At 44.4% G+C, this 20225-nt stretch overlaps 1 protein-coding gene across 1 annotated transcript in view; it reads right to left on the bottom strand.

Annotated features, from left to right (window-relative positions):
- RBFOX2 (RNA binding fox-1 homolog 2) overlaps positions 1-20225 on the bottom strand; it is a gene marked incomplete at both ends in the record, with an annotated part of 157413 nt that overhangs the window by 3117 nt on the left and 134071 nt on the right. Inside the window, 6 exons of the mRNA XM_079546770.1 lie at positions 6959-6998; positions 12288-12420; positions 13462-13554; positions 13708-13761; positions 16129-16189; positions 18866-18958. Coding sequence (XP_079402896.1) covers positions 6959-6998; positions 12288-12420; positions 13462-13554; positions 13708-13761; positions 16129-16189; positions 18866-18958 — 474 coding nt within the window. The remainder of the gene's footprint in view (positions 1-6958; positions 6999-12287; positions 12421-13461; positions 13555-13707; positions 13762-16128; positions 16190-18865; positions 18959-20225) is intronic.

Here is a 20225-nt window from a genome sequence, read left to right on the forward strand (position 1 = left end):
AAGTTCTCGGGGCAGAGGAAGCCCAGGCCCAGACCCATGGCTCTACTCATCTTGCAACAATGAGGGATGGACCCCAGCCACCTTTTAGACCAGGGGACAAGGGCTGCATGTGGCAGTCAGGACGAAGCTCTGAAGCCAAGGTCAGATCTTTCTTGATTCTACATGTTTTTGTTAACTTTGGGGAGAGGGGGGAGGTGCAATGGTAAATGAACCATGGGTTTGATTTGCCAGAAACACAACGAGCCGTAAATAACACCGGAAAACTCCAGATTGCTTCGGGCTTTTTCCTTTTTCTTTCTAACTGACATTTCAGAGTTTGAAGGACCAGAAGGCAGACTTATGCTCTTCACCTCCAGCACTGGCTCAAAATATCACTACCACTTTTTCCCTATAAATCTTAGGGTTGCATGCAACTAGGAGCACAAGACATGCTCTAGTATAGGAGTTGGTTTAGTGGAGTGCTGGTGATAGGTTGATGGTTCGACTTGATCTTAGAGGTCTTCTCCACCTGTAATGATTTTACATCATATACAGGGGTAGATAGTGAAAGGACGAGAAGGAATGGTTTTAAACTAAAAGAGGGGACATTTAAACTAGATGTCAGGGAGAAGGTTTTGTTTATTTGTTTTATTAACAGTGGTAAGGTGCTGGAACAGACTGCCCAGAGAGGCTGTGGATGCATCATCCCCAGAGGCACTCAAGGCCAGGTTAAATGGGGCCCTGGGCACCCTGGTCTAATACTTGATCTAGCAGTTGACAACCCTGTCTGCGGCAGGGGGGTTGGAACTTAACGTCCCTTCCATCCTATGTCATTCTATGATTTCTATGATTTTATGATTTGTCTTTGCTCAGCAGCTCTCAGTTTTGGACCAGATAGCTTTTAAAATAGAGGCCATGACTTTAACTTCATTTTGGTTGCCCCTGCGGAAGGGCTATCCAAAACATGCCTAGGGGTGGTTTCCTACTCTGGAGGAGAGGGACTTGCTAGACCTTCAGTCTTCTAGTTAACAGAAGAGAGTAACATGAATCTTTCAGAGTGAATTCAATCACCAGGTTGCTCTTAACAAGTCGTTTCAATCTGTGCATTTCAGATTGATGGTCTGGGGAGATCTGGCTTATTTCTGGCGTGCTGGCATCACACCACTATTGCCCTCAGCTCTAAAAAGTGAGGGAGACGAGACAAACAAAGGGCAATCCGAATGAAACCTTGACTGACCTCACCAAATTAGGACCTCCTGGTGTTTCCCTAAGCTTCCAACCTCAGTGAACTCTTGGTGCAGTCTACCACTTGGGCATGGCACAGAAGCAGAATTTTCCTAGCACTGTCCCCTTCTCCCTCTCACCCATCAGCCACGTGTCACATCGGAAGCCATTTCGAATGTGACCGGCACACGCCCCACACATGAGAGCAAGATGCAGTTTGAAACCTAGCAAGGGTTATCAAGTAATTCTCTTATAACTCATATCTCTCGTAAAGGGAAATGAAACCAAACCAAACCAAAACAAGAAAGAAGAAAAGAAGGGTTGGAATCAGGTGTGGGAAGGGGTGGAGGGATGGCGTAACATTTATTAATCAAAATTAAAAACTAAGCATGCTGACATCTGGAGCTAGAACAACCAGCAAAGTCACCACGTTCAGACTCATATTGGCTAGTTCTATCCATCCCAGCATTCTCTTGGGACAGCAGTTCGCCCTAGGCTCTACCACAAGCTCAGTGAAGTACACAGCCTCAAGTACTAGAGCGTGCAGCCACAACAACCTGCTATTACGGAAACAGTCAGTCACCACTGGAGTTAACATTCCAACCTCAACAACTCCCGCAGCCTCCCGCCCTCCCCCCCGAAATGGCTCCCACCCATGCCCTGTCCCACACCACAATGTTAATAATTATAACAAGCAATAACCCATCTGTTATATCAGAGAAGGGAACAGAGACTCCACTGAGAGATTTAGAGCGGGATGTTAACATTTCTTCAGTCAACTGCACAACAAACAAACAAAAAAAACAAAAAACAAAAAAAACACAGGAGAAATAATTCATTGGAGAAATGAAGTTAAGGAATAGCTGACGTGTATTGCTTTTTAACCATGCACTGATGCAAAACTGAAGCTACTGTTAATTTCAAAAAAATAAATAAAGTCACAGGATACAGGTATACACACACAGGCAGACCTGCCTGGCTCAAAGCAGTCTGCAAATTCTACTTGTGTGTACTCCAAATAAAACCAAAAATGGGGATTATAATGGCCATGGTACGGTCCTGTCGTAGGAGCAATGAGTGCGGACAGCTGAAGGATTTCTGACAAGGGGATGTATTTAGCATGACCAGCAGGTCCAAATACACCAAAACAGGCTGAAGGAAAGAGGAGAAAGTCGCAGCTATTACTCCTTTTGGTTTCATCAACACTTTTGTCAAGCTCCGGGAGCGGTACAGAGCGAAGGAGACGCTGTGCGGGTTGCCTGACCCAGCTGAGGCTCCCGTTCTCTGTAACCCAGGACCCACCTGTAATTCCCTCAATGCATCTGAAGCCCTACTCAGCTTGTCCAATGCACCAGTTTTCCTCCTGCCATTTCTGTTCACAGACAACTTTAACTAGTGTGCAAAGCTAGCCCGTAACCTCAGCTACAAGGTCCTACCACTCCTAGTGATTCCTGATGCCACTCGCTTCAGGTAGCATAGTAAGTAAAAACTGTACCTATGTAGAGCATCCTCAACAAACGTGAGCGATCATGTTTACCAAGGACATAAATAGTAACTTCAAAAAGGCCCTTGCTAGTTGCACCACACTCCTCCAGACTGCAACAGAAGACACCGTTCAGTGCCATGATCCCTGAAACCCAGGACAGCCATGCAAATTTCCACTCCATCGATTTATGTGAAGTGGTTTACCCATGTAGGTGCAGTGTTTAAAATCATTAGCCTTGTCTCAAAGGAAATGAGCGTGCCTGAGCTTCTTGTGAAAGATGCTAGGTCCGGGATGTATCTATGGGACAGTCCAAGGGCAGCCTCAGCTTATGCATCTTTACTGGGCAATGATTAACAATCAAAAAGACTGTCTAAACCAAGACTGGTTCTTTCTGGTATAATCTTTCGGATTGCCTGGAGAGCATGTGAGATAAATTAACACAATTTTTAATGCCGCTTATTTTATCTCAAGTTCTCTTTCTCTTGTTATACTGCCAGCGTTGCTGGGGGCTATGCTGGACCCCCTTTCTCATAAGAATGTGTAGAGAGCCCGAGTCTATAGATCTCAATTGGCAAACAACTGGATTTGTCCAGGTGTTCACAAAAGCCCATATTTCAAATGACTCTTATGTCATGCTTTTATTTAAGCCAAAAAAAAAACCACACTTTTTTTTATCCCTTCTTAGCATTAGATGACAGCTTTTTCAATATTGTATTATTTCAGGGAATGAGACAAACTTGGCAAAACAACATAGATAGGAAACTGCAATCCCAGCTAGAGCAGCGTTCCAATTACAGAACATATTAACATAGATAAATGAGCATGTTAAAACTATATATTTCAGCTCAAAAGAAGTCCCATCTTCTCCTCTGCTCTTCGGGCACACATTAGGTGTTCAATGCAATGGGAACATCATTGCAATGTGAATATGAGGAAATCCAAACCTACGGCTTACTATGCCAGCATATTCTATGGTTATAAGCTTCCCTTTTCTTCGTCCCTTGCTGCCTTAGGCACACAGAGTGTGGCTGGGCACTCTTTATGCCACTAAGAAACATTTAACTCATGTACCTGTTAGACACATTTGACCACCTGCCAGGTTTAGACTGAAAGCCCTGTTTAGGGATCTTTAATTTGCTGAAGCACGATCGTGTCTTCCACCCCAAAACTGCCCTAGAGCAGAAGTCAGAAGCAGAATGGGCTAGAACTGTTTCCAGCGTTTCTGTATTAGAAGGGTGGCATACATGCACCAGGAATGAGCATGAATGAATTAAAAGAGGTGACAGGACAACAGTGTCCATTGCAGCCAGCAGGTGCTTCTACATGGTAATGGGACAAGCATGACCTTGTTAACTCTTCCACTGAATTTACATAAATACATTTTTTGAATGAAATGCCACTCGGTGTGAAATCTGGACACATGCCACCCTGCTACAGCGGGGGCTTGGCTCACACGGGAGTCTGCGCTGCCCTAAAAAAGCCTCTGTTCCCATCTCTAATGTGGTGCTGGAATGGTTAGTATAATTCAGTTTTTTCCACTGCAATCCACAATCTGATTGGTTGGCAGGTCACACTGGCACTCCTACCTGAGGTATTTTAGCGCTAATGATTGGTTCCTGTAAGACTATTCTATAACAGAACACAGGAAGAGCAGTTCAAAAAAACACAGCTGTGGAAAGAAACAATCATACAAACAGCCCGCAGTGGGGCTCACCAGCCTTTTCTTTCCAGTGGATGCAAGCACGCTTTTCACAGGCAGGAGTGGTCTTTGCAACGTGGGGTGGTTTGTGTTTGTTTTGTTTTCCTCTTCCCCTCCACCCCAGATTAACCCCATCGAAAAATAACCTTCCTTAGGATCTGAAATGAAGCCCTCTGCATCCTGGGGCTGGTTGGTTTATGAATTCAGGTGTCTTGCCAGAGTGGGACGCATCCAACAAGAGATGGAGTGCCCTCATCAGAGAAGACATGGCTAGCAGGCTGGTTGCCCCAGGAGAGAAAGAAGGAGTGAGGAAGAGGAGGAGGAGGAAAATGAGAAGTTGGTATACAGCACTTATGTGGAAAGAACAGCCCAAGTTTGGGACACTTCCCCTTTGTCTCACCTACTGCTAACCCCTCCTTCCTACCTAGCTCAGGGTCTCTGCCACCTTGCCTTGACTCAGAAGGGAGCCTCAGTTCAGTTTTCCCTCTAATCCGACCAGAAAGGACTAAGCCTCATCAGAGGACCCTCTGCTTTCCCTTCTGTGATCTGCACAATCTTTTCATGGCAACCAGAAAGACGTAAGCACTGCAGGGAATAGCACTGTACAGCAACGAGGCACAGGTATGCTGCATCCCTTCTGCATGTGCCAATTAGCAAACTGCCTGGAACAGCAACTTTGTGTTAGGACAGCTTTTTCTCCTGAGCTCTGTTATAGGGTGCTGGGCAGCAGTAATACAGGATAACAGACCATCATCTCCCTTGATGAGTGTCCCATTCTGCTGTCCTGCTTTCTCACAGTGAGGCCTGAGCAACTGAAAGCAAAATCATCAGAAGTTCACCTCCCACTTTTATCCTGATCTGGAGGCTGTCACATACTACATGATGCTACTGCACTGCAGCACCAAGCGATGATGGGTATTCTTCACTGCTGAAGTCACCATCCCTAACATGTGCTCGATAAGAATCTCTCCCCCACCAGTAATGGAAGCTCTAAAGGAGGCTTCTGGAAAATAAATGGGGAGTAACCTTGACCAGTCTTCCCTTTCAACATGACAACCTCTTACACATACTTTGAGGGAAGAGGCACTAAGCAGAAGGTATTGCTCTTATGTTTGCCTGCTGTAGCAAAGCCAGTGGTCTGTAAAGTTGACATTTTAAGACTGAGGTGAGAAAACCCAGAACTCTTGTGTCAGTGACTACCATCTTATAAAGTAATGCCTGACTAGGCAGATCAATTTTTAGAGGGATGTGCACATACTGCTATACGTAAGCATGAAGAAGCACACCCAAAATCTCCGTGCTTAGAGAGCATGTCTTCTGACTGCTGTAACTGTGTTGGGAAAAGTGCCCCTATAGGACCTGACCCTCAGTATAAGCCAACAAAATCCAAAAGCTAATTCCATCCATTATCTTCAGTCTAGCCCCCGGGGTCCTCTTCATAAATGTCAGGAGTAGCATCTTCAAAGGAGCAGGGACATGAAATCCATGCTGACAGTCATGCCACTACCAATACTAAGTTTCCCCAGCTCTGAAGAACTATTACCTATAAATGCTGCACAAGAGAACTTTGCCAGAGCTAGACAAGGCCACAAGTAGTGATGGCAGCAGTAGGCCTAAACATTTTGGCTTTGAAAGGCATACTCCTATCAGAACTGTTCTACAACAGCTCTCCACTCGAGAGGAAATGGCTTTTCTTGCTGGCCAGAGTCCTCAGACCCACAATGGCCACAACCCAGCTGCTTGTAGAGATACTTCAGAGATGTGTTATACCAGCTGGCTGGGTAGGATAAAGACAACTACAGGGCAGTGTCTCCTGTGGTACCAGAGCTAACAGCCGAACAGGAGTAGGCTGCTGGCTTTTCTAACCGAACATCTCCACATATTTGTACTTTACAACTCCCCAAAGAGGTAAGAGAATCTAGCCTATTTAGGAACCACTTTGACTAGCAAACTGAGGTGTCAGTTTTCACTCTAGCATCTCAGCCTCCATTTTTAATCAGCCCCAGTGTCTTCCCCAAAGGGATAAGTTCCACATCCCAGTGGCACACAAACATTTTTAAACATCCAGTCAGCTCCATTTAGTGTGGGCTGCACAAATCAAGCCTGAAAGGGTCCCAAGAGTGGAGAGAAAGGGGAGGGTGGAGGGGGAGAAGGAAAGGGAAGGTCTGAGGCTAAACCAGTCCTGTTATTTTTATATCCAAATTATGTAAATGAGAGAAGTGTTGAGAGAAATTTTAATTCGCTAATCATCTCTCAGGTTGATTAGTAGCAGTGTGCATGTGAGGGAGAGGACACCCAGTAAACTGACCCTGGCAATGATCAGGAAACCCAAAGGCTTAGGTCTTGCACCCAGGGGCAAGCGCAGTGACAGAGAAGCATGCTTGCATTCCTAAATATATAAATATATATCCACAAGGAAGAAGAAAATTAAAGTAAATGATATTTAAAAAAAATCAAACAAACAAACCAAATCAAACAAACAAACCAAAAAAAAGAAAAAAAAAAGAAAAAAAAAAAAAGGCTGGCTTGTCAGGGGTTGGGGATGAGAAGGCTCCGGTGTGTGTACTTACATAGAGGTCAGCACCGTAAAATCCGTCCTGGTAAACCACACTGCAGAAAATCCACACAAAAACAAAAAAACAAAAAACAAAAAACAAAAGAACAGAAAACACATTCCGGTTATTGAGGACGGCAGCATGCACATGCGTTTTACACAGGCAGGTGATGTATGAATCCATAACCTGGGCTTTTGGCAGGAGCGAATCAGCGAGAGAATGTGTGCACACGCACGCTAGACGGCTCCAAGTCATCTTCCATGGCATGCAAAGGGGAAAGGGGCGGGCAGAGGGGGAGACAGTATGCAAAGGAGAGAGGGAGGGGAACAACCATCTTGTACAATAAAAATAGACCCCAAAAGATCTGATGTCCTGAAGAAGAGAAACAAGGGTTTAGAAACCTCCGCTCTGGTTATTCTCCTGGAATTGTTTAAGTTACCCCCCTACACACATGGAAACATTGGCTTCATGAAGTGGGCTTGGAAATCGAGAGGCCCCTCAGAAGGTATCCCACGGGGGCTGAAATCACCTATGTCAAAAGCATGTTTCAGAGAGCTGTGTACAATTATGTATTTCGAGCTTCACAGGGCTGCTTGGCTTTGTTTCTGACATCCATACATCACCTGCTTTTACCCTGCACATTAGACATGCGATAAGATTTGGCTGATCACACAAGCATGCAAAGTATTATTATTCAGCATCTTAAAGAACCAATGCAACACCTCAGGAAAACAAGTCAATCAATTCTGATCAAAGTAAACACAGAGAAATGTAATTAAAAAAGAAAAAACCAAAAATACCCACAATGCATTGCTTTCACAAGCAGAGACAATGAGCTAAAAAGGTTAGGTGACTGGTCCAAGGTCCGAGAATTGAAAGGTGCAGTGGGAGTCCCTGGTAGTAATGACATGTCCCATAGCAGAGAGGAGCATCTGGAAGGGTTTCCATGGGATGATACTTTTTCTGTTTTAAGCCATCGATTTCTTTCTCTCAGAACTTCAAGCAGGTAAAATCGTTAAACTGGAGCCTGGGGTTCCCAAAGAACCACTCTTGCCAGAGCATTCGCTAGCGTAGGACTACGCAGCTTGCTTCGGGGACAGGGGTTGGGGAAGGATAAGGAAGGAAGAGAGGGTATGCCCCCCACCCGTGTGCGTTCAGCCTGTCCTTCGTGGAATCTCCTCTTGCTTTGGCCTCCGAATAGCTCTGCACCACCTCTCTCAAAGCTTTAAAAAGCATTAGAGCCCCAGCATGTGATATTCACGGACCTAATGCGCATGACTTACCCACAGCATTAAGGAAGAACCAGGCATGGAACGCCAGCTTTTCTATTATTACTTTTTTTTTTTTTTTTTTTACTGTGAAATTCTGCCAAGAGCCTGCCACCCTCAGACACCCACCTACTGTAAGGCACGCACACACAGAAAAGCCCAGCACATCTTGCCAAAATTCTGCATGCTATTACTAAAAATAAAAATAAATAAATAAAGAATCTGTCGCAGTGTTAGCTACTGCTTGAATAATTTAGTCTTGCTGTCTTCCCCAGGAAAAGTACACTGCATTCCCAGCGGACAGAATTACTACAGTCTCCAAGAGGGCTGGGAGCAGATACAAAGATAGAGACCCTTGTTAGAGGAAGAGGGGAGCCACTTCAGCAGAGAGAAGCAGGCCATAAGATCACGTTTGTTGAAGCCAATTTTTTTTTTCTTTGCAATCACATAACAAAGAATTGGGCTCCTGGGGCAGCGACTTACATTGCTGGGTTCTCTATCTAGGATCAGGAGTGTTTTAGCAGTGATACTCCACCTGCTCCTGCAGGAAAGGCAAACGCATGACAGAGGAAGTGACTGTTGGTTTATGAACACATTAGCAGTTTCAACAGTTATTCCAAACACAATCAGTTGGATTAATTAAGAGCATTACCACATTGGATCAGGGCACTGTTCATGTAACTTAGTATCCTGTCAGCAAGAGATGCTAGCACCAGCTCTCCAGAGAAAACTGCAAAAAACGCTATAACAAGTAAGAGCAAGGCTTCCCAAGCCCAAGCAACAGAGCACGCGTGCATCCTGTCTTAAGTGAGGACCTGACACCAACTGATAGGGCTGAAATTTAGCTGGGTTTATATACATACTAAAATAGCCATATTTGTGATTCTCAATGCTAGCGAAAACTCCACTTGAGAACCACAGAGGCCACTCTGGTTATGCAGACTGACCAGGAGCATAAAACAGCCCCATCGTATCTCAGTGGCATCCGTGAAAAGCCCGCTAGCTGAGCTAAAACACATCCACAAGAGCAAGACATACGCAAACTGAGTTGTACCAACAGTTGACTATGTTGTAAAAAGAACCCAAACCAACCAAAACAAAGCAAAGAAATCCCACGAAGATCCCCGCTGCCTTATGTCTAGTCTGACTTTTATCTACTTTCGGTTCTGAGTGGGAGAATCTTCTATACATTTATGCTTCTAAACTAAATTATACTTCACCATGACAAGCCCGCTCCTCGTATCTGTACTCAACGACCATGAACAAGCCAATGCCTAACCCTGCATTTTTTGAAATAAAATTGATCACACTTGTTCCATTTTGAGAATTTTAGAGTAGCCAAGGGGGTTTCTTCAGGCTTTGATTTAATTCTTGCAGTTCTTGGTCTGAAGTGCCATTTGTCAGCTTTCATTTAGAAAGCATGGCCACTACAAGTGGAGGCAATACTCCAGCACTGGCTCAAGTCACGCTACAGACCAGAGGTTACTGTGCCTCCACACTTGTAGTGAATGCCTCAGTTATACCTTGAGGGGTGCACTGGTGCTCTGAGGTCAGGCTCAGGTGACTATCCACCAGCTTCTTCACTGCTCTGAGCCACTGCTTTCTATCATACGAATAACCCTTCCTAAATAAACGTTCAGGGCTGCACGTATGTTTAAGTGCCTTTTACATATGCATTAGTAGATCTGAGCTTCGGATCTAGCTTGAGATCTTGAAATTTATTCATTTAAGAACTATCTGATTTCTTGCACCTTCCTCTGGAGAATCTAGCACTACAGACACAGTCAAAAATTACAATTACAAAAATTACAACAGTCAGAACAGTGCTCAGGTCTGATCCAGTACAGCAATTCCAACAAGCTTGTATTATTCTACAATTTATTTATTTATTTTTATAATGCTGCTGAGCTCACACATTCAGTGATACCATTAGGTTTTACAGCAACTTAAACACCACTAGGTTTTGTGAAAAGTCAGTTCCCTCTACCATATTTGAATAAACCCACAGCTCACTTTACTGCCTTCTTCCACAAGACTCACTATGTTTCCATCATTCTTGCGCTGCTGATCGACCTTCTGGCACCTGCCCTGACTCTGTGGGGGTTAGCAGTGCCCACACCTGTGGCTGTCCTATAGGTTAATGCAACATGGATCTGAACAGCACAATATACATTATTCCATAAGGAATCAACTTCCCTCTACAAAATATTATGTAGAGGTTCAGCCTATAACAACAATAAACACCAGAATCAGTTAATTACATCCCAGTGCTTGGGAGGAGGGGAAGTTCTGGGCCACTTCTGAAGGCAACTCATGTATTGCTATCCTGCAAATGTTTACTGGATAGAACGCTGCCCATGAAGACACGAAATTGGCCAGCAGGGTCAAACAAACCCAACGTAATGTAAATAAATGCAGTCACAAGACAGTATTTGGAAAGAATAAGCACTGGAGCCTGGCCCATATTCCAAATTAAATACATGCTTTACAGGGGACTCAAGCTGGATTTATATGGAAGACAGAGCTTGAGTCTCTCCTGGTGACAGCCTCTTGCCAGGAATGCTCCAGCCGTTACTCCCAGGGATGAAGCATACAGCCTCCCCAGTGCAGGTACTTTGCATTCTCCTACATGGTACCTCAACTTTGCTTCTCTGTTTTGCTGTGAAGCACCTCCAAATTTAGCAGGGCTGGGTCATTTTCAGAGCAACAGACTGACAAGTTGCAGGTCAGAGGCTTAAGTTAGAGGATGTCACATATGAATTAAAGGAGGTGGCAAAAAGATAGATCTAAGAGCTCAAAAGACCACTCCATTCAAACGCCTAAATGTTCTGAGGAGGTTTCAATTAAAGTGTTTGGGTAAATTAAATACAAACATTGCTAGATTTGTCTGAGAGCAAAGCTTAGACCACTGCACCTTGCTTCCTTCAGCTCCACTTTAAATATCAGACAGGACAACAGTAAGGAAGGACCACAGAAGCTCTCTCCACTTCATTTGCTACAGATCATAATACAAGCTTATCTGTATCAGGCCAACTCCTTTTGTTAATGTGTGTAGCTTCCTCCTCCCTTCTAATAAAAAGATTTATAGCTTAATTTCTTCCCTTTTGAAGCTAGTCTGAGAGGGGGAAAAAAAAAAAAAAAAGATCAGCCCATTCTCTGTGTTGAAGGATTTGCTCCTATTCCTTTCTGAGAGACCTATCTGAAAATATGGCCAATAAAATTCTAGAGAGACAATACGAACAAAGCATCCTCAAAATCAGAACCAATAAAAGGACTCGGAACTCGGAAGGGATTTGTGATCTCTGTCTTTCCATCACACTTAACCAACCAACCAAAAAAAAACAAAGGAAAACACACACATACCAAACCGGTTCTTTCTGCTTCTGAACAGCAGAATATTGTTTTGTAACAGAATCTCTTCCACTGCATTGCTAGTGTAAAGTCAGAGGACAGAGAAGCGTGCTGAGGCTGCGAATTCAGCAATGCTTCATACAACAGTTAGAAGAACGCTGCACTTTTGTTCTCACTGTATCCCAAACTCTCCCAACTTCCAATTAATGGACTTGATTAATCTTTGTTTTAAACCTTTTTAAACTGTCTCCAACAAAGAAAGCAAATCCATTGTGGGTAGCTGGCTCTTCTTTGTCCTACTGCCAGATGGTGAGGCATGAAGGTAAGAGATAATATTCCTCATTCCTGGGCAAGAAAACCACAAAAGGAGTGCAGAGAGTTGGAACTTTTTGGGACATCTTAGACCCGTCTTTTTGTCCTTCTCAGTAGTGGTGCAATGTATTGAATCAATGGATGACAAATACCAGAAGATAAATCGAGAAATTCTGAGAAGGAGTACATCAGCACTTTAGGCTGCTGCAAGTACTGAAAATTCTCTCAGGCAAGAACTTCACATGGCAAAATTTAGGACTGCCCCCATTGGATGCCATCGAATGCAGAACGCTCTGGCGCTAAGCAAATACCCTGACTCTCACCATCCAGACAATTTTAGTTACATTTTTGTTAGCCAACCCATTATTTGACACGGTTGTGCAGAGCACTCTGCTCTTGTGACCAGTGCTTACCCTGGGTAGGCAGGGATGGCTGTAGGAGGTACTGCCCGGACTGCCCCATAAACCGTCCTTCCTCGGCCCCTCAGGTGGGCTCCCCGAAACGCGGCTGCTGTGGTGGCTGCAGTTGGATAGGGGAAGCCTGGAACTGTAAAGACAGACAAGGGAGAAGGTGAAAAGGATCCCAGCTCCTGCCCAGGGAACAACCGCCTGCTTCAAACAAAGTGACACAAGAGCTCCGCAGCGGTGGGATGTTTTGCATCAATCCTGCGGAGGGGCATGCTTCTAACCCAGCAAGCATCGTATACATACGTCCTGCTACACCATGGCCTTTCGGGGAGGAGGGGTTGCAGAGAGGTTTGGCATGCAAGAGGTTAATGCATTGGCATGCCTCACCCACCACAAACAGGGTCCAAATCCCCCCCTCTGACACCGCCATGCAGTCTGGTTAGAGTCCGAGAAGCGCAGAGAGTTACTATCAATATAGCAGGCGGCTCTTCCAAAACTGCAGAGGCTCTTTAAAATAATTTGTCAAGAGGCCCTTAAAGTCAATCAACTTACATCAGTCTCTTCCCTCCTTTCCCCTCCCACTCTTTGCCACCCAATCCTCTGTATGTTCATTTTAAAGCCTGAAAGACAAGATAGCCCATATAACAGCAGCAGAAACTTCCCATAAAGTGCCAGCTTACTGAGAGCCCCTCTTCATTTAATTTCATTACACTCGATGCTGGCTCACCATGGAATGACGTGAAGCCCTAGAGGCATCTGCAGACACGTCATGAGTACATACCCAGAGGGACAAGTGGAGAAGCATGAACCCAACCCGGCGTGCGCCCGGGTGCACACCAAGGGGCCCTGACAGCTTGTATAATATGTACTTTAGGAATTGTCCGTTTGGTTTCTTTGTTTCCAAAGGGGTGGAGGGAAAGGGAATGGCCTATTCCTTGCACACACCCTCCCCTTGGTCTGCAGCCTCCTCGTCACATAGATGAACCCATTCACAGTTACAGAAACACTGCAGATGAACGGGTTACAGCCACTGCGCAGCATACTTGGGCTATAGGTGAACTCATTCCCGACAAGACCCATCCTTTCAAGTATATATTATACAGACCGGAGAAAAGAAGGGAAACAGGTCATAGTTAACTCAAGCACAATAACAAGAGAGGGGCCAATGGGGGCTACTTACTGATTAAAGGAATGTAAGTGTTAATACCCCCCCTTCCTGACAGGGGCACTGCGGCGTCATTGCCCAGCGAGACATCTGCTTGAAAGCTGGACGCTAATTTAATTTTAAAAAGAATAAAAAAAAAAAAAAAAAAAAAAAAAAAAAAAAAAAAACGTAAAAAGGTTATAAAGAAACAGCAAATTGAGAACATAAACAAACACCACTGCAGTTAAATGGCAGAAGTGGAAGTGTCTGCTGAAGCTCTACCTGCATATAACTCAGGGCCGTACACCGCTCCAACCACAGGACTCAACTTCCAACCTGAAACAACAAAGACTGCAGTGAATGCCAGAATCTACACCAAGAGAAGGAGCAGGCAGCGTGGGTACGGGGAACGGTCTCGTGCATGCGCCCCAGCTTCACATGCAGCAGCAGCTCTTTCCAATTTCTGCTTCACCACAATCCCCCTTGGTGTAGATGGAGGCCAACTGCTTTTTTTCTAACATCGAGGTCTAGGTGTAGGTTGCTGTACTGACGGGAATAGCCAAACGCCAGCTGACCTGCAGGAGGGCACTGAGGGAATGCCAACTGCCTCAGACACACACTCGCCACAAGCACCGCGCAGCTCCACATTCCCTGTGCGAACCGTGCTGTCAGCTCCTCCACGCATTCATGTCGAATGCCGTGGATCCAAAACCTCTCTGAAACCACAGGGAAGTCAATTTACACCTTTAAATTCTCAAATCACCGCTCTGTCATATTTGCTAGAGATCTACAAAGCAACAGTGATTGAGATTTCCTCACTAACCGGATTGCCTGACTGCATCGCAAAAAAAGCAATTCACTCTCCTCATCTCACATTTGCTCCTCTCCGTGTTATTTTAGAGTTTCCTATCACCTTTACGTTCCTTTTCAGATGAAAGCCTTCCCAGAGAATTGGTTTTAATATCATCTGGATAATCGGCAAGAACTGAAGTCATCAACACAAAACACACAGGAGAATAATGCTTAAAGGAGCCACCACTGGCCTGCCACTGTAGAAGGGGAGTGAAGAAGAGCATGTTCCCCAGTCAGATCTAGAAACCCATCTGCCATGTCCATCATCTCTCTCTCTGGGCACACAAGATGGGTGTAAAGGTAACAGCATGATCTGGGCTGGTGTGGAAAGAGGAGGAAAGACTTAGCTCAGCTAGCAATCACGCAAGCATTTCTATTGGAATAGATTCCTATCTTTCCTCTGTCTTGCTTTAGGAGTCCTGATACACACACTACACTTTCTCCACTCCTACCCAGCCTAGAAACCACACGAACAATTGTGTGAGGCGCAGCCCATCAACACCATTCCCTCATCTGAACCAATGAGATGCAATGCACGCTCCCTCTGTGAGTCTGGGCACACTGTCCTGCGCTGCACACCTTACTAGCAAACAGTAATGCGAGTGATGGCAATAACAGACTAGGATCAGTCCCACGATACAGAAATGGTTGTACCACCACTCGTTAGCATGTCTTACACCTGGCCTAATAACGAGTCCTTTGCACACCTTTAAAGCAAACACTGCTGACTGTTAAAGCACAATATTCCTATCTGTTACCACATTTCACAAGTCATTTTTATGTAAGACAGGTTTTGATACCAAACAGCCATGCACAATTTCTACCCTTCCTCTCATGCCAATGTAACATGGCTGTACTGCCGTTCACTATAAGATTTCCTAATTCCTTTCAAATACTAAAAGCCAGAATCCCAGTCTTTCTGCCTGTCCCTGCTTCCTCAGTTCAGTAACCAAAAAAAAAACCCAACTATGTGATTTGTCAAGAGCCACACAACAACTCAGCAGCAGAGCCACAAATAAAATCCTTATTTTCTCGTTTCTGAATCTTAGGTTGTAATTAGAATGGATTCTTGCACTAGCAACTACCTATGCATAGCTTCCCGCTTTTCAAGACAAGAAGAATTTTTCCTGCCTGGTTCAGGACTAAGATTCAGTTTCAAAATGTTTATCAAAGCAGCATTCAGTTCAGTCAGGAGAAGAATGACTTTTTAATGCTATATATGTGCCCACGCAGTAAAATCACTGCACAGACAGGAGAACCTAGACAGCCCAGTAAAACAGGACTCTTCATTGCCCAAACAACTTGGTCATTCTCTATTCAGGTTTGTTGGAAAACGACTGAATGCCAGACACAGCCTGTAACAAGGGAACATACAAATAGCCCAGTGCCTCTATTTTCCCAGCTGCTTGGGGACACTTGCACTTTTGCTGCTAGAACTTGAGCTGAGATATATCCAGCTATGTAACCTAAGTGATACTCCATTTGTATTCAGGTATTTAAGCGACGGTCAGCCCACCGCAGGCACAGCACCAGCTTGCAGCAGTGGCAGGTGAAACATCAGACCTTGGGTTCCCTTCCTAGCTTGGCAATACTGGGCACATCACCACTCCTCTCTGCCCCAACTTCTCCACCTGAAAAATGGTATTCCTTCATAAACTTGTACAGTTACACTGAAGTATCAAGCTGTAGATTAGAGCTCGGGAATCACTTCCCTTTTTGGGGAGAGAGTCTGGGTTGTTTTTTTTTCAGCTGGGGAGGTCCTGATGAGAGCCCATGACCTTCCCTCACCAGGAAACCTTAGTCTTTCTTCTAACCTTTCAGCTCATCACCAGTACAAACAGTCTCTCTTACCATTCGCATATGGCGTGACCATCTTCTTATTGGTCATCACTCGTGCTGTGGCGTTGTTAACCTACAAGCAAAAAGGGGACGGGGAGGAGAGGGAAGGAAGCAGAGGGCATTAGGGAAAATGATGGAAAACTCTGATATCACACACACACACACACACACACACACATACACACACACGCGCACACATACACACTATACTTTTCTGAGCAAAAAAAATCAAATAACTAATTTTACAAGAATGCAGTTTTAAAATTACTTTTAACAATTGCCATTTAATTTTAAATGTTACAGCTAAACATGGCACTTAAAATTATGCATTAAACAGAAGGCCAACAAGAGTAAAGTGCAGATTCTCAGACACCCTGGCACCCCCTGGTGCATGGTTACCATCAGCTCGTCCTTCTGAAGGGCAAAATATTTGGTGCTCACAGCTGCAGCCCAGGACAGGCAAGTGAGGCAGGTGATGCACAAGCTGATTTGTTCCTCAAGCTCACCACTGGATTGGGGCCCACAGATCACAGCCAGGTTTGAGGTAGAAAAACATTAACCTGCAGCCTATCAGCTTAAGATCTGAACTGCCATGGTTTGAGATTTGGGCAAGTCACAAAGTGTCTGGACAGACTGCGTTCACTGACTTGCTCCCCATCACATTTAAGTCTTTTTCCAAATTATTTTTTTCCCAAATAAAGAGAATAAACGGATAGCAGTAGAGATGGGTCTTTCACTGTTGTTGTTTATTGTGCCCTCCACCCTCTTTACAGAGCTCTGCATCGTTCCAAGCGGTTTGATTGCTCAAGCAAGTGGGGTGTTACCACAGAGATGGTGCTGACAAAGAAAAGATGGACCAGTTTGGAAGCCAAGTTACTGCAGCCCTGCGTCAGACAGCCTCAGAGTTCTTGCAAAGAGGGCGAAAGTCTTTATCCAACATCAATAATTTATCCAAAACATCTACCAAATGGGAATCCAGGTTGAGAAAAAAATACTATAAGAATAAAAGCTGCTCTGGGCCCTTGAGACTTAAAGAAAGGTGAGTGTATGCAAGGTGGGGAATCTGGAACTACATTTACTCTCGTTTGAGCCCCAAAACAATTGAAACATTTCACATTTAAAAAGAAAGAATGGGAAACAACAATGATGAGACTGAGAGCATGCAGTTACACACAGATAAAAGAAAGAAAAAAAACACAATTGATTCAAAGGGTGGGGAGGGAGGAGAGAGGAGATAGGGTCTCACAGACAATCATTAAGATGGAGCGAGTGCCTGAAATCAGCTGCTACAGCAAAGTGCAACACAAGCACTTAAAGGAAAAATTGCCAGAACTGATCAGAAACCACCAGTCAGCAAAGAGACCAACAGCTGCATTTAACCGAGTAAAGAAATAAACTGGGAGAGTGGAAAAAAAAAAAAAAAAAAGAAAAAAGAAAAAAAAAAAAAGGTAGAGGAAAGGAACAGCTACAAACAGGTCTCAGAGCGGCAGAAAGAAGGGGCAGGAGAGAGAGAAGAGGAAATGAGTGCATTAATAAAAACCAGCCAAACTGGAGTTCAGTAACTCTGAGTAAGATGTGCAGGGGGAAAATCACCATGAAGTCAGTAATCAAACAGCTCAGACTGCTACAAAACGATATGTACATCCAAAGTCCAGGCGGCATTACTCAACAGCATTGAAAATAAAAGGGGGAGAGGGGGGAAGGAGGTGGGTGGGGACAACAAGTCAAATCACATTTCGTTGTGTTAATGTGAGATGGCAGATGGATTTTTTCTTTCTTAATTTTGTTTTTTTTTGTAATTTTAAGAAAAATTAAAAAAAAAAAGCTTCTTCTCTAGCGCTTTCGTTTCACTTACCGCCAACTCGTACCATCGCCAGCATTGTGTATAGTTACCATGGAAAGAGTGAGTCAAGTGAAGGGCCCTAAACGCTAGACCATCGAAAAGGGAAATAAAAAAAAAAACAACAAAAAACAAAACAAAACAAAAACAAAAAAAGCAAAATATGCAGACATCTTACTCAAAACGGCGGCTTTTGTTTTTTTGTTTTCATATTCGTTCAAATATTTGTACTTTTGTTTGTTTGCTTGTTTTCAAGAAAGAGGGAGAGAAGGAAGAGCCAGTTAGCCTTCACCATGGTGGATCACCAAATTGGCCAGCTCTGGGCCTACCCCGCATCGACGGCCCCGCCGGCCGCCCAAAATCACCCCATCGCACCCGTCTAGGGCTCACATGAGAGCCAGGAGCGTTGCAGCCTCGCTGCCCCCCACCTCCCTGCCCATCATCTCACGCTTGTGTGGAGGAGAACTGGCCTCGAGGAAAGAGAGGAGACTGGCTGGCCCCCTGCTCTCTGTGCAGGCACAGAGTTACAAGTCGGACAGTACTCTTTCAGTTAGTGTCGTTCAGGCCTGATAACGGGAGACCGGAGCCTCGCAAACTGAAGCAAAGGAAAAAATCAAGACAGCAGAAGGGCAAAAATTTGGAGTGGGTGGGGAAAAAAAAGAAGAAGAAAAAAAAAAAACTCAATAAAAAAGGAAACGGAAAAGAAGAATACCCAAAACAACGATAAAAATATTTCGTAAAGGGGTGTAAAACTTGTATACATTTCAGTGCAGGGAGGTGAAGGACACAGACACAAACACACACGCACACACGAGACTGGGATCCAAATGTGAAATAAGTGAGGCAAGACACAAAAAGAAATCAAAAGAATAAATATAAAGAAGAAATTGAATTACTGAAGACATGCACCTCGATTTTACGGCCCTCTACCACGGTGCCGTGTAATTTCTCCCTGGCCCTGTCTGCATCAGCACTATTCTCGAAAGTTACGAACCCGAATCCCTGCATGCAGCGGGAGAAGGGGGGAAAACATGCACATCGTTATATATTGAAATACTGATCTCTAGGTAAATAGAGAAAAAATATCACAGTATGAAATCGACATCAGCACAACTCAGCAATAACCTCCTAGAGTCACATTGTTGGTTCATGCATGTTTCATAAATGAAAGAAATTAAAATTCAATAAAACAAAAGGAACTGTAATCATAATAAGAATAATAAGAGTAATTAAAAAAAGAAAACATAAAAGCAATTGAGGCCAGACCAAAAAAGAAGTACCAAGTTACTCGAGACAATTTGTTTTGTTTTAAGGTGGTTTTTTTTGTTGCTGTTTTTGGTTTGGTTTTTTTTTGTTGTTGTTTTTTTTGTTTTTTTCTTGTCAAAGAACTGGCATAGGCAGCGAGTTAGGTCCTGTCCCTGACAGCAAACGCACGCAGTGCTGAGCCCGCTGCCTGCCCTGGGCACAGGACAGGACAGCACAGCACTTTGATCTCTTGAACATTCACTGCCATCTGAGTTCCTGGCATCGGGAATTCTGCGAAGCTTTGGGCAATTCGAACACTGAACTTTGCTTTTCCCACCTGTAAAACGGACACATTAATAATCACCTACCTTGGAGAACGGCTGAGAGGAAGGACTGTTTGTAAAGCATCCCTTGCAAGCTCTTCAGGGCACAGCTCACGTCTACTTCTACGCCTATGACTTCCCTAATAATGCATGGGGCCCTGAGAGAAAGGAGGGCTTCCAGGTAGCATCAGGAGAAGAACATCACTCAACGTAATGATTTAGAGCAATTAACGTTGTTCTTGTTTCCATACTTTCCTACCTGTGCCATGTTGGACCTGCTGAAAACCTCAACACAGACCTATTGGTAAAAAGAGGGTTTTTCTGGCTCTTCTGGCCTACTGTTCCCTCCTTCAGAGACTGCCACCCCTCTTACTTCGCTTTGTTCTAAGATGGCAACCTCCGTTCCATGGGTGGTGATCTCTACCTAGACACATTACAAAGCTCATAGCAACAAGCTAAGGGACTACGTACCAATGATTTAGATTCACCTAGTCTAGTACGACACATGCAATGCTTCTGTCCTACACGCTCACATGGCCACCAACTCAAGCAGCTGGATACAAGGGCAGTGGAAAACATGCTCACTTCCACGGAGGTGAGTGCTCTGACAGTCAAGCAGATCTATGACTAAGGGGATTAGGAATTTAGCTTGTAGGAAATGGTGCCCTACCACAGACAATTAGGAGGAGATAATTTTCATG

Source organism: Tetrao urogallus, assembly GCF_951394365.1.
Source record: "Tetrao urogallus genome assembly, chromosome: 1".
Taxonomy (NCBI): domain Eukaryota; kingdom Metazoa; phylum Chordata; class Aves; order Galliformes; family Phasianidae; genus Tetrao; species Tetrao urogallus.